This window comes from Acinonyx jubatus, chromosome C1 (genome assembly GCF_027475565.1).
Source record: "Acinonyx jubatus isolate Ajub_Pintada_27869175 chromosome C1, VMU_Ajub_asm_v1.0, whole genome shotgun sequence".
NCBI classification, from domain to species: Eukaryota; Metazoa; Chordata; class Mammalia; order Carnivora; family Felidae; genus Acinonyx; species Acinonyx jubatus.
Window position 1 is genome coordinate 21,704,689 of NC_069381.1, and position 18,479 is coordinate 21,723,167.

At 49.4% G+C, this 18,479-nt stretch overlaps 1 protein-coding gene across 4 annotated transcripts in view; it reads right to left on the reverse strand.

The window, feature by feature from the left end:
- Positions 1-4,417: 4,417 nt before the first annotated feature.
- MECR (mitochondrial trans-2-enoyl-CoA reductase) overlaps positions 4,418-18,479 on the reverse strand; it is a 32,990-nt gene continuing 18,928 nt past the window's right edge. For 3 of the 4 annotated variants that reach the window (XM_015066997.3, XM_053210247.1, XM_015067000.3), the window contains exons 4-10: positions 16,194-16,337; positions 13,481-13,583; positions 12,310-12,412; positions 10,887-10,960; positions 8,002-8,062; positions 7,770-7,842; positions 4,418-6,368 (exon numbers count right to left, since the gene is read on the reverse strand). In XM_015066997.3, the coding sequence (XP_014922483.2) occupies positions 6,208-6,368; positions 7,770-7,842; positions 8,002-8,062; positions 10,887-10,960; positions 12,310-12,412; positions 13,481-13,583; positions 16,194-16,337 (719 nt within the window). In that variant the 3' untranslated portion in view covers positions 4,418-6,207. The other variant, XM_015066998.3, reaches the window with a different exon arrangement.

Here is an 18,479-nt window from a genome sequence, read left to right on the forward strand (position 1 = left end):
GAACCGGGAGTGGTTTCGACTTCTGAGCAGGAGCTTTGGAGTTAAGTCCGGCTTCTAACCGTCTTTGTATCCGTGACCTTGGGCCGGTTACGCGCCACTTCTCTGAGTCTCGTTGGTCTTCTCCCTGCAAAGGGAATAGCAATTCCAACCTTCCAGAGTTGACTAGAGAGTTATACATGAGAATACGTCAAGCACTTCGTACTGTTCCCAGCACATCGCAAGTGCCCAATAAATAATACCACTATTATTTTTTAAAAATAGGACAATTTAAAGAGCAGTGTGGAAAGCGGAGAAGGCTGGAGTTTTGGAGCTAAATTAGGCTTGACACTGACTAAATTACTTGGCCAATTTAACTTATTTTCTATTGTAAAATTAATTTATCCCATTTCAATTGGACGACCTGGGTAACTAAATCCGGCAGTATATAGGGAAGAGTGTACTGCTTGGGACAGTATCTGGAACGTGGTAGGAACCAATAAATATTGGTTCCCTTCTCACGAACCCAATTTCCCTAGAACCACAAAGAAGTTTTGTTTGCTGTTTTTATTTATTTGTAAAATTGTATTTTGAAAGGATAATTCATTAACTGGTTCAAGTAATACGGCGAAAAGTCTTATCATCTCCGTCCTCTGGCCGCCTAGTTTCCCACCCCCGAAGCAAACAATGTAATCAGTTTCCTAAACGTTCTTTGGGAGGTACTTCACACAAATAAAGCAATAGTAGTGTACTATATGTACAGTTTTGCACTTAACTATATTTTGAAAATCATTCCATCAGTACAAAAGGAGCTTCCTCGGGACCGTTTTTATGGCTTATAAAATACCATTATACACAGTAATTGACTGAATAAGTGCAGCAATGAAGGATTTTGAGATAGGTTCAAACCATTTGTTATTTACACCTGCCGTAATGAGTAACTTTGTATATACATATAGGTAGAATGTATTCCTAGAAGTATGACAGTTGGGTCAAAGGGTGTGGGCAAGTGTAGTTTTGATAGATATTGCTCAATTCTCTTCCATAAGTACCTGTTTCTCCATCTCATCATCAACACCATGTTATCAAATTTTATGATCTTTGTCAATCTGATAGCTGAAAAACACTATGTCGGGGTAGTGTAATTTGCAGTTATCTTGAGTGGAGTGAGCCTCATTTCATATCTTTAAGAGACACTTAGACTTTCCTTTCTGTGTCTGCTTACATTTTTCCCCCCTTTTATTTATGGATTCATAAGAGCTCACTATATATTAGGGAAATCAGCTCTTTGTTAGATGAATTGGAAATATTTTTTCCGAGTTTGACTTTTGACTTTGCCCAGAGTGTCTTCTGCTATGCAGAAACAGAAGGTATTTATGGAGGCAATTTATCCATCCTTTATTTTTCTTTGATTCTGGATTTTGTGTGGTAGTTTTTCTCATTCAGGTTTAAAACAAAAACAAAAACAACCTCTCATGGTTTATTATGCTATTTTCAGGACTTATATTGCAATCTTTGATCCATTTGGAATCTAGTTGTGTAAGGATCATAATATTCTTAAGAACTGGTACTAACCTTGGTGGTCTTATAGTCTGATCAGCCTGTTAATACAGATGGGAAAGACAGCCCTGGCAGAGGGGAAATGCCAGTCTCTAAACCCTCTTCCTCCTCCAGAGTTCCCTAACTCAGGCAGTGACACCCTCCATCCAGCAAAGTGCTAAATAAAGTTCAACCTGCAACCACCACACCTAGTCTATCCTGTTGATTCTTCCTTCTAAATGTTGCCAGATGCATCTACTTAACTCCCACTGGCTAGTTCAGGCCCAGTCATACTGTTCACACATCAGGGTTTTTAACTGGGCTGTTACTTCTGTCTGCAATATGGTTGACTCCTTATTCAGGTCTCAGACCTTCCCAGCCCACCTTATCTCAAGTATCCCATCACTAGGATACCACTGTATTTTATTTGATTTTTTCACAGCACCTACCATACTCTGCAATTACCTTGTTTATTCACTTGTTCATGGTCTTTCTCCACTAGGATGTAAGCTCCCTGGTATCCAGGGCCAAGTTCTTTATCTCTCTCCTACTGTATCCCTAGCACCCATGACAATGCTTTTCACATATGGGCATTCAAAACAGTTACTAAATGAACAAATGAATGATCTCTTACCTGAACTATTTTAACAGCCTCCTGATTCCCCTTTTTTCCTGCCTCTCCATGAGATACAGACTCAGGGAAATTTGAACTCTCTTCTGATTGACATGTTAATGATCACTGGAGCCAAAAAAATCAGGACTGGTATAGGGACCAGACAGGATCAGGGGACCTGGCTCCCAGTGTCAGATCTGCTGCCTGCTGTGTGACCTTGAGCAATTCACTTCACCTCGCTTGGCGTCTTCCTCTTCTGTAAAGTTATGATATTAAAATCTCAATGATAGAGGGAAGTTGCAAAAATCAAATGGAGATGTGGGTGAAAGGGTTTATACACTGCAAAGGGTTAAGGGCACAGGGAAAGCCTTCTTTTCTTTCAGGGAGTGCGAACATCCCCTTACCTCTGCCATGTTCCTGGATTTTCCTGCCTGCAAATGCAGGCAGATATTGTGCCAGGCCTAATATTTCCAACTGCTCTGGATGGGCCCAGTGTCTTACCCAGGGCATGGTGCCTACCAAGAAGCATGAGGCTGGCAGATGCAGCCAGGAGCTTTCAGGGGCAAGGACATGCGTGCCTGCGACACTCAGATGAATGCAAGAACCTTTTTCTTCTGGGCCTCACGTCTTTCCCTGAGGAAAGCAGGCTTATCTATCTCATCTCCCAAGACACAAAGCAGTCAATATTATGTCAATGGCTGTAGGTGGTGGCAGGGTGGATGCTCCCAGAAGACAACAAACAGGGAGCACCACAGTCATGAAGCCTCAGGGCGTCAGGTGTGCCCAAGCTTTTTGGTTTAGGAGGTAATGCCTGTTCGTCTTCTTTCAGTCTCCTGGAGCCAAAGGTTCCTCCCCCAGCCATTTAGAAAGGATTTTGTTTATTTAGTGGGCCAACAGAGCTGTCCCAACTCCACAGCATGAAAATGAAAAACAGCCTCCTATACTTGTAGAATATGGAAGAGATGATCCAGTTGAAGTCAGACCCTCTTTCGCCACGGTCTTGTCACAGTCTCCTTTCTCTGCTGGCCTCCTAGATGTTGGTAATCCTCACGCCGGCCTTTGAAATTTCTGCGGATTTTACTTGTCTGAAATTCAGAAGCCTGGGAATTTCTGACTTTATCTCTTCGTTTAGTGCCTCCCTTCTCCCAACTGTCCCCCAAACTGCTGCCAGAGGAATTGTTTTCCCAAAGCACAGTTCTCATCTTCTGGCTCAGAAATCTTTTGTTCCCTATTGCCCACAGGCTAAAGTTCAAATTCCTTAGTGGGGAATCACAGACAGCCGCAATTCAGTTTTTCAGCTTCAGCTTGATTGATTCCAATATAAGTTGAATCATAGAATACGTTATCACTTATGGTTAGCTTCAGAGACAGCCCAAATTCTACAAAATTAAATAACACAGAGGCTTCTCATGTAAAACAAATCCTGAGGTGGGCAGCTGGGGCTTCTGGGTGCCAGGAACCCAGGCTTCCTGGATCTTGTCACTGACCCATTCTTAACATGATCAAAGACGGCTGTACAAATTCCAGGAATCACGTCTGTGTGCCAGCCAGGAGGAAGATGGAAGGGGAAGAAACAGGTACAGGCTGGATGCTGGCTATATGTTAAAGAGGTTCTTAAGAAATCAACACCTACCACTTCTGCTTGCATCACAAGGGATGGACCTTGTCTGCTGCAAGGAAGGCAGGAAAACTATTTATTCCAGGCTACCATGTGCCTATGTAAAAATCATGTGTTCTTAGGAAGAGAATGGATATTTGGGGGGAAATGACAAGATTCTAACATAAATGCCCTGCCTCCATAATATATTTTGCTTAATCTGGTCCCTTAGTCTAGAAGGCATGTCTCCCTTCTCTGAGAAGCTGGGTGGCTCAGTCGGTTAAGTGTCTGACTTCGGCTCAGGTCATGATCTTGCAGTTCGTGAGTTCGAGCCCCGCGTCAGGCTCTGTGCTGACAGCTTAGAGCCTGGGGCCTGCTTCAGATTCTGTGTGTGTGTCTCTCTCTCTGCCCTTCCCCTGCTTGTGCTCTTTCTTTCTCTCAAAAAGAAACATTAAAAAAAATAAAAATAAAGAAAATAAAGCACAACCAAATGTCACCTCCAGACCCCTAGAGATACTGTTCTTAGGATGTTTTGCACGGCCCTCAACAGGGTCTCTAACCATAGTGTTAGGAACCTTCCTCCATCGTGTCTATCTCCTCTGAGTCTGTACCAGGGGCTGCCCCCTCTCCATGGCTGCAGGCTCATCATTCCCCTAACCCAACACTGGACTCCTGAAGAACCTAATTCTAACCGTTCATTCCTGTAGCCTTTGGGCAGCCTCCTCCACCCTCTCAGGCGTTTTTTTCAAGGACAGAAGACAGGGGACGGGAGGGACTTGGGCAAGCTGGGGCTGATCCTGAGCCTACGTGCACAAGGTAGCAACTCTTATCAAGAGGACACGTGCAGACCTTCCCCAGCTCTGGGCTGAAGCCAAGTCCTTTTCTCCAGAGGACACACAAGATGCTCCCAAAGGCAAGAGCATTAGGTCAGGGGCCTACGTACGTGTCTGTGATAAGCCTGGGTGCCCTCTGGTCTTCTGAGCCAGTTTTCCCATATCACCCTGCTGCTGAAAACCCCTCTGTGCCTCGCCAGTTCTGAAGGGTAAGTCCTGAATTCTCGAACCTTCCTGCTCTGACCTGTACCCACAGCTCCCACCTCAGCCCTCACACTCTCCAACCTCAGGCAGCAGAAGCAGGCTTGTGCATGTGCTGCTGGTTCTGCTGGATGCACGTTTTCTTGCTTGGCTTTCACCATATGCTGTGGACGACACTTCTTCCACGAAGCCTTCCTTCAACCCTCAGGCAGAGTTGCCGTGTCTCCAGGGCCCTCTGGACACCTCTGTCAGAGGCCTCATTAGTATGCTGGGAAGGTTGGTCCCCTGCACTAGGCTAAGCAGCCAGAGGGCCAGCCCCTGCCTCCGCCCCCTCACAGGCATCCCTAGCCTCAGGCACACACTGGGTATCTAGTAAATACTCCTTGAAAGAGGCTCTTGAGCTAAGAGAAAGTAGGCCCGGAGACCAGGGAACATTCCCGAGTCTCTAGTTTTTTTCCATCAGGGTGAGTGGATCATAAGGGAAACACAAAAAGTCACATGATGTCAAACTCTTCTCTTTCTCTGAATAAAGCTACTCATTTTCAGAACCCACTTTCATGTCAGGAAGGCTCCCCTGACTCCAGGCCTAGGACAAGACCTCAGTTATGCCATCATAGCACTTCGCATGCATCTTCTTTAGCACTTGAATCACCAGGGCAGTGATTGTGGGACTGTTAGCTTAATTCAGGGTTTCTCAACAGTGGCACTATGGACATCTTGGGCTGGATCATTCTGTTGAGGAAGGCTGTTCTGTGCACCAGATGCTATCTGAGCAGCATCACTGATCTCTACCCACTAGATGCCGATCGCACCCTGTCAATTATGACTGAAAACGTCTCCAGACACTGTCAAACGTCCTTGGGGGTAAAATGACTTCAGGTTGAGAAGCACTGGTGTAACAACTATTTCCCCAGTTAGGACAGACATTCCAGGAGGGTGGTCCAGCCACCTGAGACCCCGACTCCTTGGCTCCTTAGCCTGGCATTCACCCTCTCAGGTAGCTGATCCTCCTCCCGTCCCACACGGAGCCCCGCACCACCCAGAATGAGTCAAACCTTCCTTTCTATTCCTCTGGGACAGCCTGGGGGGTGGAGACTGCATCCTACTGGCTTTTGTACTTGCCAGTCCCCACCCTCACTTTGCTTTCAGGGTGGTCAGGAAATCATCGCTGGAGGACAAGTTGGAGGATGGGCAAGGGGGCTTCTTAATGCTGGAATGGCAGGTGCACAACTGAGGGTTCTTCTCGACAGGGATGACTTCTGTTGGTTTTGTGTGTCTGTTCTTAGGAAGTTCAGACTTTATTAGATACCCAGGGGCTGGCCCTGGCTGGCTTCACAACCCCCCTAGTCAGAGGGCAGCCTGGGGAAAGCTGAGGGCCCTGACCGAGGGGCCCGAAACCAGTCCTACCGATCCGTCTTCCCTCCCACCTCACTCTGGCTCCTATGCGATTAGCACATGGTCAGAATCTGCTTTGAAGACACGAAGGGCTGCATTGAGGCTTCCAAGGCACGCTGGTAGTCCTGCAGTGGGACCTCGGAGCAGGCAGGGGCCGTGAGCTGGCCTCGGCTGATGAGACTGCACAGTGTGAGGATCAGCTCCTTGAACTGGGCTGTGGGAGGTTGGAGGAAGTCAGACGTGGAAACAGCGGCAAGACAGACCGTGGGCCACCCCCAGTGGCAGGAGCTGGCGCTGAACTCCAGGAAAGCCCGAGAGCCCAGGCTTGGCCATGGATAGGGAGGCTGTGGAGGCAAACCGGTCCCCGGCGGGGTAGGACAGAAGAGACGGGGAGCGGCCCCAGGAGCTGATGGGCAGGCAGAGTGGTGGCTACGAGGGCGCAGACCCACAGAACCTGACTGGGATGTGACTGGGAGTCCTGAATGGCAGGAGGGGCAGGATTACTTTGAGTCAGCTAGAAGAGGCAGCTAGAAGAGGCACAGGGAGGGGTGGGTGTGCCTGACGGGCCAGCTGGAGTGGAACAGACGGGCTTTGCTCAGGGAAAGGAGCTTTCCCTGAGAGCCCAGGGCTCCCTTAGAACCCTACGAGCTGAGAGGTCCCGAACATCCCCTCTTAGGGCCTGCCCCCAATATGGTCCAGGAAGATGGGAAGTGGCAATATGGTCTTGGCTTAGGCTGACAAATGTTTTTTCATAGACATCAAATCATGCAACGTTCAACTCTAATCACGCCCCCTGTTGAAAGCGCTTCGGTGGATCTTCACTTGCCTTTCAGGTAGAGCCTGAGCTCCTTAAGGTTTGCAAGGCCTGTCATAATCTGGTCGCAACCTATCTGGCCAGGCTCCCACCCTCCGCAATGGGCTTTTGCATGGGCTACTTTTCCGGCCTGAAGTACGCCACTGACGCCACCACTCTCCTCCCCTTCATCGGGGCGACTCCATGTGATTCTTCAGTCTCAGCTCGAGGGGTCACCTTCTGGGCAGCCAGCCCTCCAGAAGAGGAAGAGTAGTGTACTGGCTCAGGTTCTGGACTCGAAGAGAGTAGTTCACACCGTGGCTGCACCACTCCCTAGGTGGGGCGGCTGGACAAGCTACCTAACCACTTTGAACCTCAGTTTCCTCCTCTACCACACAGGGCTAACGACGTCTAGGCAACTATGATATCCAAACTGAGATGGAAATAACTTGTGCAGACCCCAGGGTTAGGCCAGGCAGAACCTATCACTAGTAATGGTGGGAGCAGGATTTGAACCCAGGTGGGCCGGCTCCAGAATTTACTCCCTTTGCGTGGCTGTCTTCCATGGCAGTTTTCCCCACTGGCAGCTGCTCAGGACGGGGACAGTGTCTGCCTTGCTCAGTGCCGCCACCCCCTAGGACTAGCCCACTTTCCCCCAATACCTATTTGCTGGCTGCGGCTGTGGCTAGAGAATATTTTCCTTTAAACTGCCGTGGTGCTGGGGAGCCAACCACCTCTCCAGAGCTCAGAACGGCTGGTCACTTCTGCAGTAGGCACTGCCCTCTCATGTGACCGTTCGCAGCGGGGCCATCATCCACTCACCTGGACTGTGGTCCTTCTTCCACTGGGATAACCAAAAGCCTCGAAGCTTGAGATCCTTAAAAATGAGCTGGCTCTGTGGACACAACAAGGACGTACTGGGCTCTGAGGGCAAGCACTTCGAGTGATGCCTAAGGTACAGACCCGCCCACCCCCACCCTCCTGCCCAAGGACAAGGGCACCATGTGGGTTTGGACAACTGTGGTGTCCAGGTCTGCCTCCCTCACCAGCTTACCACAGAGGCTATGACAGGCTGCTTGGCCATTCCCCCGTAGGTCACCATGGTTCCCCCAGGCCTGAAGAGACCAGAGAGAATAGAGTGGGTAGAGACAGAGAGAGAGCGCTTCTCAAACCTGCCGGAACACTTCTATTCCCACCCTGGTTTTGTTAAAAAAAAAAATTTTTTTTTAATATTTATTTTTGAGAGAGAAAAAAAGAGAAAGAGAGGGTGGGAAGAGAGAGAGGGAGGGAGGGGCAGGGAAAGAGGGAGACACAGAATCCAAAGCAGGTTCCAGGTTGTGAGCCGTCAGCACACAGCCCGACGCGGGGCCTGAACTCACGAACCGTGAGATCATGACCTGAGCCAAAGTCAGATGCTTAACTGACTGAGCCACTCAGGCGCCCCTCCAAGCCTGGTTTCTGAACCTTGATCTCAGAATCCTTGGGAATGTTTCAAAAACTACAGATTCCTAGGCTCGACCCAGACCTAACGTATCAGGAAGCAAGAACCTGTATTAAAGTCAACCAACAAACACGTTGCCAGATGACATGATGTTTAGCCAGGGTTGGGAACCCACTGATCTAACCACCCAGCCGGGCTTGGATGAAGTGTTACAAAGAAGCACGCTCTACTGAGAAGAGCTCAAGACCTGGCTCCCCTCCACTCCTAGATGTGTGGCCTTGGGCAGTGCACAGACACTGGTGCAGTGCAGACCTCTGCCCTCCGTCTGTCCGGACTCACCTGAGGATCCGTGAGGTGAGATGGCCATACAGATAAGGAACAGTGTGGGTGGGGAGACGGAGGGCAGTGGGCAATTGCGTCGCTGCAGGAGGGGTCTTGCCAGGACCTGCTGTCTGACACCCACACCCGCCCCAGCAGTCCAACAGGGGAGAGGCTCAAATGATTTTTAAAAACTAATAAGCTCGGACTTCTGTGCTCCATTTAACCTGTGTTCCCTTCCCCACTCCCTGGCTTTTAGGAGTCTGCTGGTCAAGGATGATGGCGGGTGTGGATGTGGTGCTTTGTGAACTACAAAGCGGAAGCTGTTGCTGTGTGAGGCACGTAACTCTTTGTCCATGAGGTTTGTGGGCAGCTTGGTCTTAAGTTCCCTTCGCCTGACACTTGTCCCAGAAAGTAGCTCCTTTCTGGGATCAAGCCCTCCCCCCCAACTCCCCACAGCCTCTGCACTTGTTCTAATCTGAATAGCTGACGTTTACTGGGCGTTTTTTAGGTGCTGGGGCCAGGTCTGAGCATTTCCATGTGCACTGATGTGGTGAGTCGTCCCTGGGACCCCCAGGGAGAACTTTTATTGCTCTCATTTTACAGCGGGGAAAATGAAGCCCACCTCTGTCTGTATGGCGATTTGTGCATCACCTCAGTGTCTTTAGACGACCCTTCTGAGGCAGAAAGGGTTTCTATCCCCCCACTGTACACACGAGGAGACTGAGGCCTGGATCTTTTATGTATTGCCTAACTTTTCACAGGCCCACAGCTAGTAAGTAGCAGAGCTGGGACTTTCTGACTCCAGTGCCTACATCTGTAACTACTGCTCAAGGCTTCCTCCTACAGCGAGTGCCGCGGGCGTCACGGGCTGCCCTTGAGGCTGCCGAAGTAGGGCAGGAGGGGTGGACGCAGGAGTCACGAGAACTTGGGGTTAAGCCTGGCTCTTCCACTTCCTAGACTTTGGGCAAGGTAATTACCCTCTCTGGGCCTTGTATCAACGGGGATGGGCAGAGTATCCCCCCCTTTGGTGGTTGCGGAGGGGGGCGGGGTAAGTCAAGCACTCTGCACAGAGTCTGGTGCACAGGCGAATACTCAGCGATCACTATCACAGCTCTCTGACCACATGACCCATCTCCCCATCTAGCCTAGGAGTTCTAGAGAGTTCCTTCAGTGTCTGAGCCATCTCTGTGTCCCTTAGCTAGTGAGTGCTAGCAAGAATGTGTCAACGAATGTTGCTGAGGGGATTCCTGCTTTAGTTGGAAAGTTCCTCAGCTCAGGAACTTTATATATATTTTTTAAATATTTATTTATTTTTGAGAGAAAGAGAGAGAGAGACAGGCAGAGCACGAGTGGTAGAGGGGCAGAGAGAGAGGGAGACACAGAATCCGAAGCAGGCTCCAGGCTCTGAGCTGTCAGCACGGAGCCTGACGCGGGGCTCGAACTCACAGACCTTGAGATCATGACCTGAGCTAAAGTCAGACGCTTAACCGACTGAGCCACCCGGGCGCCCCAGGGACTTTATATTAATGGCAAAAAGAATGGAAGGACACCCACTGTTAATATTGTCAACAATGCTTATCCCCCTTGGTGGTGGGATGATAGCTAACTTTCCTGCTTAATTTTTCCTTTGTCCTTTTTGGGGGAAGATTTTATTTTTTAAGTAATCTCCACACCCCACATGGGGCTCAAACTCACAACCTTGAGATCAAGAATTGCACCCTCCACCGACTGAGCCAGCCAGGTGTGCCCCATCCTTTGTACTTTTACATGCTTTCAAAATGCTTTGTAATAGCAATAACGTTACCTCCAAAATTAGAATCTATTTTTAGAAGCTAATAAAAAATTTAAAAGCTAACAAGCTAGGACTAAGTGACTTTTGAAAAGGCCCCTAGGTTATGAATCCTTAACTGTTCCCCTATCACAGAAAGCTTAGCCACCTACTTCTGGGGTCCCTTGGAAAAACAAAGCGGCTGGGTCTGTCGGTCACCTATAAAGGAACAGGCTGAGAAAGGAAGTGCCTGGATAACCAGGAAATGATGGCGATCCATTTCCTACCCAGGGTTATGCTGACCTGGCTTGGCTTGCGTTGCCCACTGGGATTGGGTCACTTGCCAGTCCTCCCAGCTACAAGCCCGGAGAGCTTGGGCCAACAAGACTTGCAGGGCCAAGGGACTTACGCTAAGTGTCGCAGCAGCTCTGTGGAGCTTTTCCCGCCAACACAGTTGAGAGCAAGTCGGGGCTGGGGCATGTCCTGGAAAATAAGGAACCTGTAGTGAGGGAGCTACCACTGTACGTGAGGGATTTCTTTCTTTAAAAAAATTTTTTTTTATGTTTATTTATTTCTGAGACAGAGAGAGACAGAGCATGAGTGGGGAAGGGGCAGAGAGAGGGAGACACAGAATTGGAAGCAGGCTCCAGGCTCCGAGCTGTCAGCACAGAGCCCAACGCGGGGCTCGAACTCACCAACCGTGAGATCATGACCTGAGCCGAAGTCGGTCACTCAACTGACTGAGCCACCCAGGCGCCCCTTTTTCTTTCTTTTTTTTAAGTAGACTCCATGCCTAGTGTGGGGCTTGAGCTCACGACCCTGAGACTGAGAGTTGCATGCTCTACCGACAGAACCCGCCAGGTGCCCCCTTACTCGTGGGGTCTAAAGCTTGCCACAAACAGCACTTCCTTTCCACAGGTGCTGTGTCGGGGGTGGGGGGCAGTGAAGGAAAATGGGATAGTGTTGCCTTCACACTCTGCTCTGCAAGGACCTTTGCTTTATTAGCTTAATCCTGTTACGTTTTGGAATTTTGTTCAAAACTTCTCTCCTCTCTAGGAAAGGACAGACAGAGGGCACGTACGTTCCTTTTTGAAGGACTCTAGGTCCCCCAAGTGTACTTCTTCTCTGTGCTCACAGCTCAGTTTGAGTTAGAGGTGCTGATCTGCTGCTCCGGAAATGTTCTTAAGAGGCAGGTGTTCTCGAGGGGGTGTGTGTGTTTGGTCACTCCTGGGTTCAGGAGAAAGAGGCTGAAGTTTGGTCACCTGTTAGGTATGCTGGGGGTGGAGGTTCTAGAAGGTTAAGAGGCTGTGAGTTCAGAGAGACCTGGGGCCAGCCCTGACTTCACTTATAACTGTGTGGCTTTGGCGAAATCCTTTATCTCTTTGGAGACTTGGTTTTCTCATCTAGAAAAGAGAGAGCACCTGCTTTGTTGAGCTTTTGTGGGGATTATCAGATACAATACAAAGAAAGGGCTTCAGAGACGTACTTCTTTCCTTTCTCTTCCTTCTCTGTGGCTCAGTTTCCTCAGGTCCTCTCCCAGCTCTGAGACTCATACTAACTGTATGGGCTGATGTGGCCTGCTAAAAATATTCAAAAGCACAAATAATCCAGGGTTTCTTGGACTTCGTCTGTCTCTACCGCCTCCCTCACAGCATCTGGGCACTTGATGCATGCCGTCCCCTGGCTGAGGGAATGGGTTTTGTCCTTCCACAAAGAGATGAAGGGAGGATTTGGAGAGAAGTGACGGGGCCAGTCCCAGCTTTTCTATCAGGTCAACTTTTTCCAGGGAGATGAGCATGGAATGGAGGCACAATGCCCCTCAGCCTACATACCTTAAAGAAATTTTTCATTTCATGCTTCCTTAGCTCCTCTTCTGTGAGAACATGCTCGGCCCCTAGACTCTTCAGTCTGTCAGTCAGCTTCTGGATGTCAGGCCTAGAAACCAAGCACAATCCACAGCCCTTAGTCACTCCTGCTGCCTTTCTCTCCCAGAGGCTCCTAGGACTCCTCTGCTATGGCTGTGAGAACATGAGTTTCTCTTTGTGGGAAGCTGGGATTGAGGGTAAGCCAGGCCCTACGCAGGGGCTGGCTACCGGATTTCATCACACTCCAACACCTCTTGGCCTCGGTTTCCTCACTGGCAATACAGGGTGATTTCTACAGTCCTTGCCAGCTCAAAGGTGCTAGAAACCATCTGGCCCAGGGAGAAGTCATTTCACTTCCTGATTTTGTCTACTGAAATGACAAACTTCATTTCCTTTCTCCTCCTCTTTTCAAGGGGCTCTTCAGGGTGTTGTGCAAACATACTCCAGCCCAGGGGTGGCTCTGGGCCTCTTTGGCCAGGGCAAACAGACTGATTTTTGTTAACATAACTGAGGGAATAGGGAAGGGAAGCGAGTGTCAATTTTCCCCCAGAGACTGGACTTCCACCACAGATATAGCCACGTTTGTTGACAGTGAGGCTTAAGGAAACTGGAAGACATGATGGAAAGAGAACAAGGCAGGGAACTAAGTCTATTACTGACTTGATGGGTCTTCCTGAGCAAATGGCTTCCTTTCTCTGAACCTTGTTTCCTCACTGTAACACAGATGACAAGCCCGCCCCATCTCCTTCACATTCATATTTAGTACAGCTCAAGTGCCACACAGATGCAAGGGGAGAAAGGGCCCCGGGTTAGACAGTTTACAGAAGGAATAACAAACACAGCTTAACAGATTCCCAAAGATGAAGCGTGGCCTTGAAATCACGAGGTTATCACAGACACAAAAACTCTCAGCTGCTCAGCAAGGGCCGGCTTCAGCTCCTTCCTGCTCTCCTTTTACCTTTGGGATAGTCACTCATCCTATAGCCAGAGGGCAAGTGGGCCTCCTTTCTGGCGGCTGAAGGATCTGTCTGCAGGCTGCTTATGCACGGGCGCCATCTGGTGAACACAGGGGCGCTTGCAGGGATGCTGGGTGGAAAGGCCTAAGTCTCGTGCACTGGGATCAGGCCCCCCCACGCACCTGTCTCGGACCACATTGATGGTCCTCAGGCCCAGGGCTGTGGCGATCTGAATGACTGCTTGCCCCACTCCACTGTTGGACGCATTCTGGATGACACTGTCTCCTGTAGAGCCAGGAAGAGACCCAAGTCAAGTCCTGAAGACCTGTAAACAGGTCAAGTGCTTCCTGTCTGGGATACTATTGTAGGGCAAGAGATGGGAGTGCTCAGGCTCAGAATGACCCAGGACCTGGCTGCTGAGTCTTCTCAGATCTTGGAGTGTTGCTTACTCTTTTCCCAGTGACCCCCCCCCCCCACCTCCAAATTCCATGACACCCATGGTGCCTCCCAGGGCTTGGCAATTAAGAGTCCATACTATATGTAATTTAGATCCCACTGTGTAAACGATTTTATATTGTTCATCATCCTCTCGATTTTTATGCCCTCAAATCTCTTAGATTATTTCCATGGTTTGCAATGTTTCCCTCCTTCTCTCTTCCTTCGTTTTGAAATCCCATATACTCCTTGAAGCACAGCTCAAGCGCAGCCCCCTTCCCATCTTCCTTCTGTGTGCTCCTCTGGCTCTCTCTCCGCACATGGTGTGCTCCGTCTTATACTTGGTTGTGGACATGCCCATTTCTAGCAAGAGCCTGCAGCTTCCTGAGGACATGGCCATGCCTTATTCCCCCTTTGTGCTGCTCAGTAAGGGCACACTGCCTTGAAATGGGATCAATTCTGGAGAAACCCAGAGCTCCAGAAACAGCATCCTACAGATAGTCTGTGGTCAAAACTGAGGCTTTGGAACTAGCCAATGGGGGAGGCAGCGTGGCATGCGGGGAAAACGTGGGCTCTGAAATCAGATCGATCTGGTGTGAGTCCCGGCTTCCCCACTGGCTGTAACTGAATGACATGAGAGAGGTCATGACCTCCGTTTCCTCCGCATAAAACAGGAATCCTGGGAGTGCCAATCAGGATGCTCCAGATTAGTCGAATGCCACTGTGTCCAGGAAGGTGCTCTGTCACCCCTGAAATATGATCTGAAATGCAGGGATCTGGTGCTACAGACAGGGGATTTCCTGGAAGAAGAATGCCTATTCTCTGTAGGCAGGAGTCAGCTCACAGATTGTCATCAGTGGGTTATGAAATCAAGCTAGTGGGTTGTAAGCAACATTTTTTTTTTTTCAGTTAAGATTGAGGAACAGAGAATTAAGAAGAACACACTGCATCACACATAGTAAGGGCAAATACTGCTCCATAAAACTTTGGTTTCCGTTATATATATACTCATACATATATCTATGTACTGGATTACAGTGTAAAATGTAATTCTTACTATGGGTCAGTATGACAATTTAGTTTAACACTGACCTAGCCCAGACCACACCTGCCCTCAGGCAGGCAGGTGGAGAGATGCCACGGGCAACTGAGGTGGGGTGGTGTCAGAATACCCTGATGTCCACCACAACTGTGGCCCAAATTAGAGGTGGCCGGAGGGGATGAGACGCAGGCGACCAAAATGTCTCCTTAACCAGGACTGGTTTTCTCCACCAAAGCCTCCCGGGATCGCCCTGGCACAGCTGGGAGAACCTGCCTTTCTCTTTGGTTTTCAGCCAGCTACAAGCATTAGTGGCAATCTAAGCTTATCGCGTTCCAACATCTCTGCCTCAGTTTCCTCACTGGCGTGGCAGAGCTAGACTAGGTGACTTCTATAGTCCGTGGACATGCATAGTGTGAAGGGTGACCTTCCAACAACGGGAGGCCAATGCTGAGGTGGGTTCTATGAGGATCTTTGGAGGCCTCCTCCCAGCAAGACTGAGTCCTGCTCACCCACAGCAGTAATCAGCCTTCACTGGCTTTTCCTCCTTTCCCTGGCTCCCTCTCACAATCCTTCACTCCTGCTTCCTGGGATCACCTCCCCAGCAAACCGTCCACCCTCACTCAGTCCTTGCCTCAGGCTCTGCTTTCAGGGAACCCCAAATAGAACATCCGGCTTTGTCATTTCCTTGCTGAGTGATCTCGCCCAAGTAGTTTACTTCTCTGGACCTCAGTCTCCTCCTTTATGAAAAGGAAGAATAATAAAAGCAGCACTTAATTACTGCGCTGTGTGCCAGGCCCCGCGCTGTTACACTGCAGTGTTCCAGCTAACCATCAAAACCCCTTATTGTCCGTTTTATAGGTGAAAAATCTGATGATCTGAGAGGTCAGTTCATAGTGGAAGGTGAGGCTGGTATTCAGACTGAGGTTGTCTGCCTGGGGCCTGAACTCTCAACCAGTGATACCAACCTCACCACACTGCTTTGAAGATTTAATGCAGTCACTGGGGTAACGCATGGAAAGGCACTTATGTGACCTGGAAAGTGCCATAGAAATGCTGAGTGGAATTACTCAGTTCAGCATTTTACTGAGAACACAGGCACCGTCTATCTTGTCTGGCTTTGTTGTGTCACAGACCTTAACACAGCGCCATACGTTTCTGCTGAATGGCAGAATTCCATCCCAAGCTCTAGGGAATGTGACCCCTCAGCGGTTTTCCAGAGTGTTCTCCTCATGGGGTTCCAGCACACTTTCTAGGAACTAAGCTAACAAAACAAAAGCAGCAACCACACACTTGCCCAGGTTAGGGGCCCGTCTTCCTCTCGGCCCCTTACTGGTGAGCTGCCAGGGCCTCGGGGTCAGGATGTGGGTCACACCCAGTCAGGAGATCCCAGCCTGCTCCCCGCACCTGGCGGTTCCTACCTGGCTGCAGCTGCTCAAAGTCCATCAACATCCTGTAGGCCGTGCAGGGATTGACACTCAGGGTGGCGGCGCTCTGAAGAGGGATGTCACTTGGAACTCCGATCAGTGCTTCCTCGCTGAACACAGCCTCAGTCCGCCAGGTTCCTGAGTCAGGGGATGGGGCCGGGGTCGTGAGAAAGGCTCTCTCTCCACAACTGGCCCCAAGACACCCTCCTCAGTAAATGGGTGCTTAAGACATCAGCCTTCAAGTAAGACTCAGGGAAAAAAGAAGATCTTGAAATCCTTTTGAAATTCTGAGTCCTCATGATAGCAATTTTGTTATTAGCACATTAGTTCCATCAGATGTAGCTAAGGATCTGAAGCTACTGGATTCTGAGTAACATCACAACCAGGGCAAGAGAAGCTGCGAAAGCCTCCCTTTCCCTATTCGGTCCTCATTCTCCTTACGTAGGGCACGTTGACTTGGGCGGTATTACGGAAAAAAGCATGAAAGTAGAAGTCAAAGGCCTAGCTTCGGTACCTGGTTTTGCTGGTCTGCTGGTTTGCGCAAATTACTGCGTTTTCGTTACCCTCATATGTAAATGATACTGGCCTCCTCCAAGAGCTGCTGCACAAATCAAATGACACAAGGGCAATGACAAACTCTTGTAAACTGGAGAGAAGTGACCATTAACCTCCAGGCCACATTCTAGCTGCAGACAAAAGAATTGTAAAATGTCTGTGTTGAGAAGGCCCTTAGAGCATCGAGTTTAACCTCCTCATTTAACAGGGTAGGAAGCCAAGAAAGTGACTTGCCCAAAGTCACCCGACTAATCTGGGCGCCCCACCTACAGATACTTAGTGTGCACCACATGCTCGGACAGTGTAGATGCGTTCCGTCCTTTCACGGAGTTTCATTCCAGGGGAAATCAGGCGAGAAACAGACAATTACAGTGGGGAGAATTCCTTGAGATGGGGGTCAGGGACAGCTTCTCTGAGGAGGTGCAGGCTAAGAGTTAAAGGGTACAGATGCCAAGAATGTCACTCACGGAGTACACCAAGAATGGTCTAGGAGAGGAAAAAGCATATGGAGAGGCTCTGAGGCAGGACAGACAGAAGATGGACCTAGGAGGATACACGCTGCGGGGCAGAGAGTGATGGGAAGGCAGGCTCGGGCCATGGCTGAAGTGGCTTGGACCACAGGAACGTCCCCCAGACTCTCACGATCCTGACCCACAGTAACCGTGAGCTATGCTGTCCCTCAGTACATTCACATATATAAATATGTACCCCTACATGTAACAGAAATCAAAGGCTCATGGGACAATATTTACCCTACTGTGTATGATATCCTGTTATTTTCTATTCTACTGTGACTGATTTTAGGGGAAAAAAGTGCTGTTTGCAACCCATTGGATCAATTTCACTGATGGGTCACAACCTGCATCTGACAGGTGCTCACCCATGCGGGCAGGATCCTGTGTAAAGCAGAGGTGAGGAGAACAGACTTGGAGACAAACAGACGCGATTCAAGCCTTGGCTCTTGGACCGTGCACTCGCTAGGTCACTTTAGAGAAACTGTTAATGGCTTGGAATCTGGTGGCTGTGGTATCTTAGGGGCCACTCTGGAGCATGTGCACCTGCCCAGTTGCTGGGATTCTAATGGTACCCTGGCTCCACACGGTCAGGGGTGGGGTGGAGGGGACAGCCTAGGTGACTACTACTTGCGCCGTAAGTGGAGAGAGACAATGTGGGCTTTAGGGACCAGGTAGTATAGACAAGAGGCAGGAACACATTCTATTAAGAGCTGCACTGGTAGATCTGTGGCTGAGAAAATAAGACACTGAAAAACTGACGGGTTCCTTTGGAATCTAGGCGGTATCCTGGCATTTTTCTGGGCTTCACCCAGCCTGGTTTTCAAATCTTCACGGTCACCTTCGTCATCATGGCCCCTACTTCTCTTGGCCAACGTGTGCCGTGTCTACTCTGGCCAATCACCTAGTGTAGGGTTTTCTATGCATGAAATGAGGGGTGTTTTCTAATTTCCCTTAAAGGCACAACAATGGAAATTCAGAGCTTGACACAAATTTCTGGGGCCTGGCAGTCCCTAATCCTTCTAAAGAGAACCTGGGTGGGATGGGGGCAGCGCCCATGGTCAGCCCTGAGGGCTTTCAGGGTTCTAAAGTAAAAATCCTTAGACCCTGGAGTGGGGGACCTGCTTAAAACTCCCAGCTTTGCCATTCCTGATTTGTGTGATTTAGAATTCTCATTTTACCTTCTTTGACACTAATGTCATTGTGTGAAGAT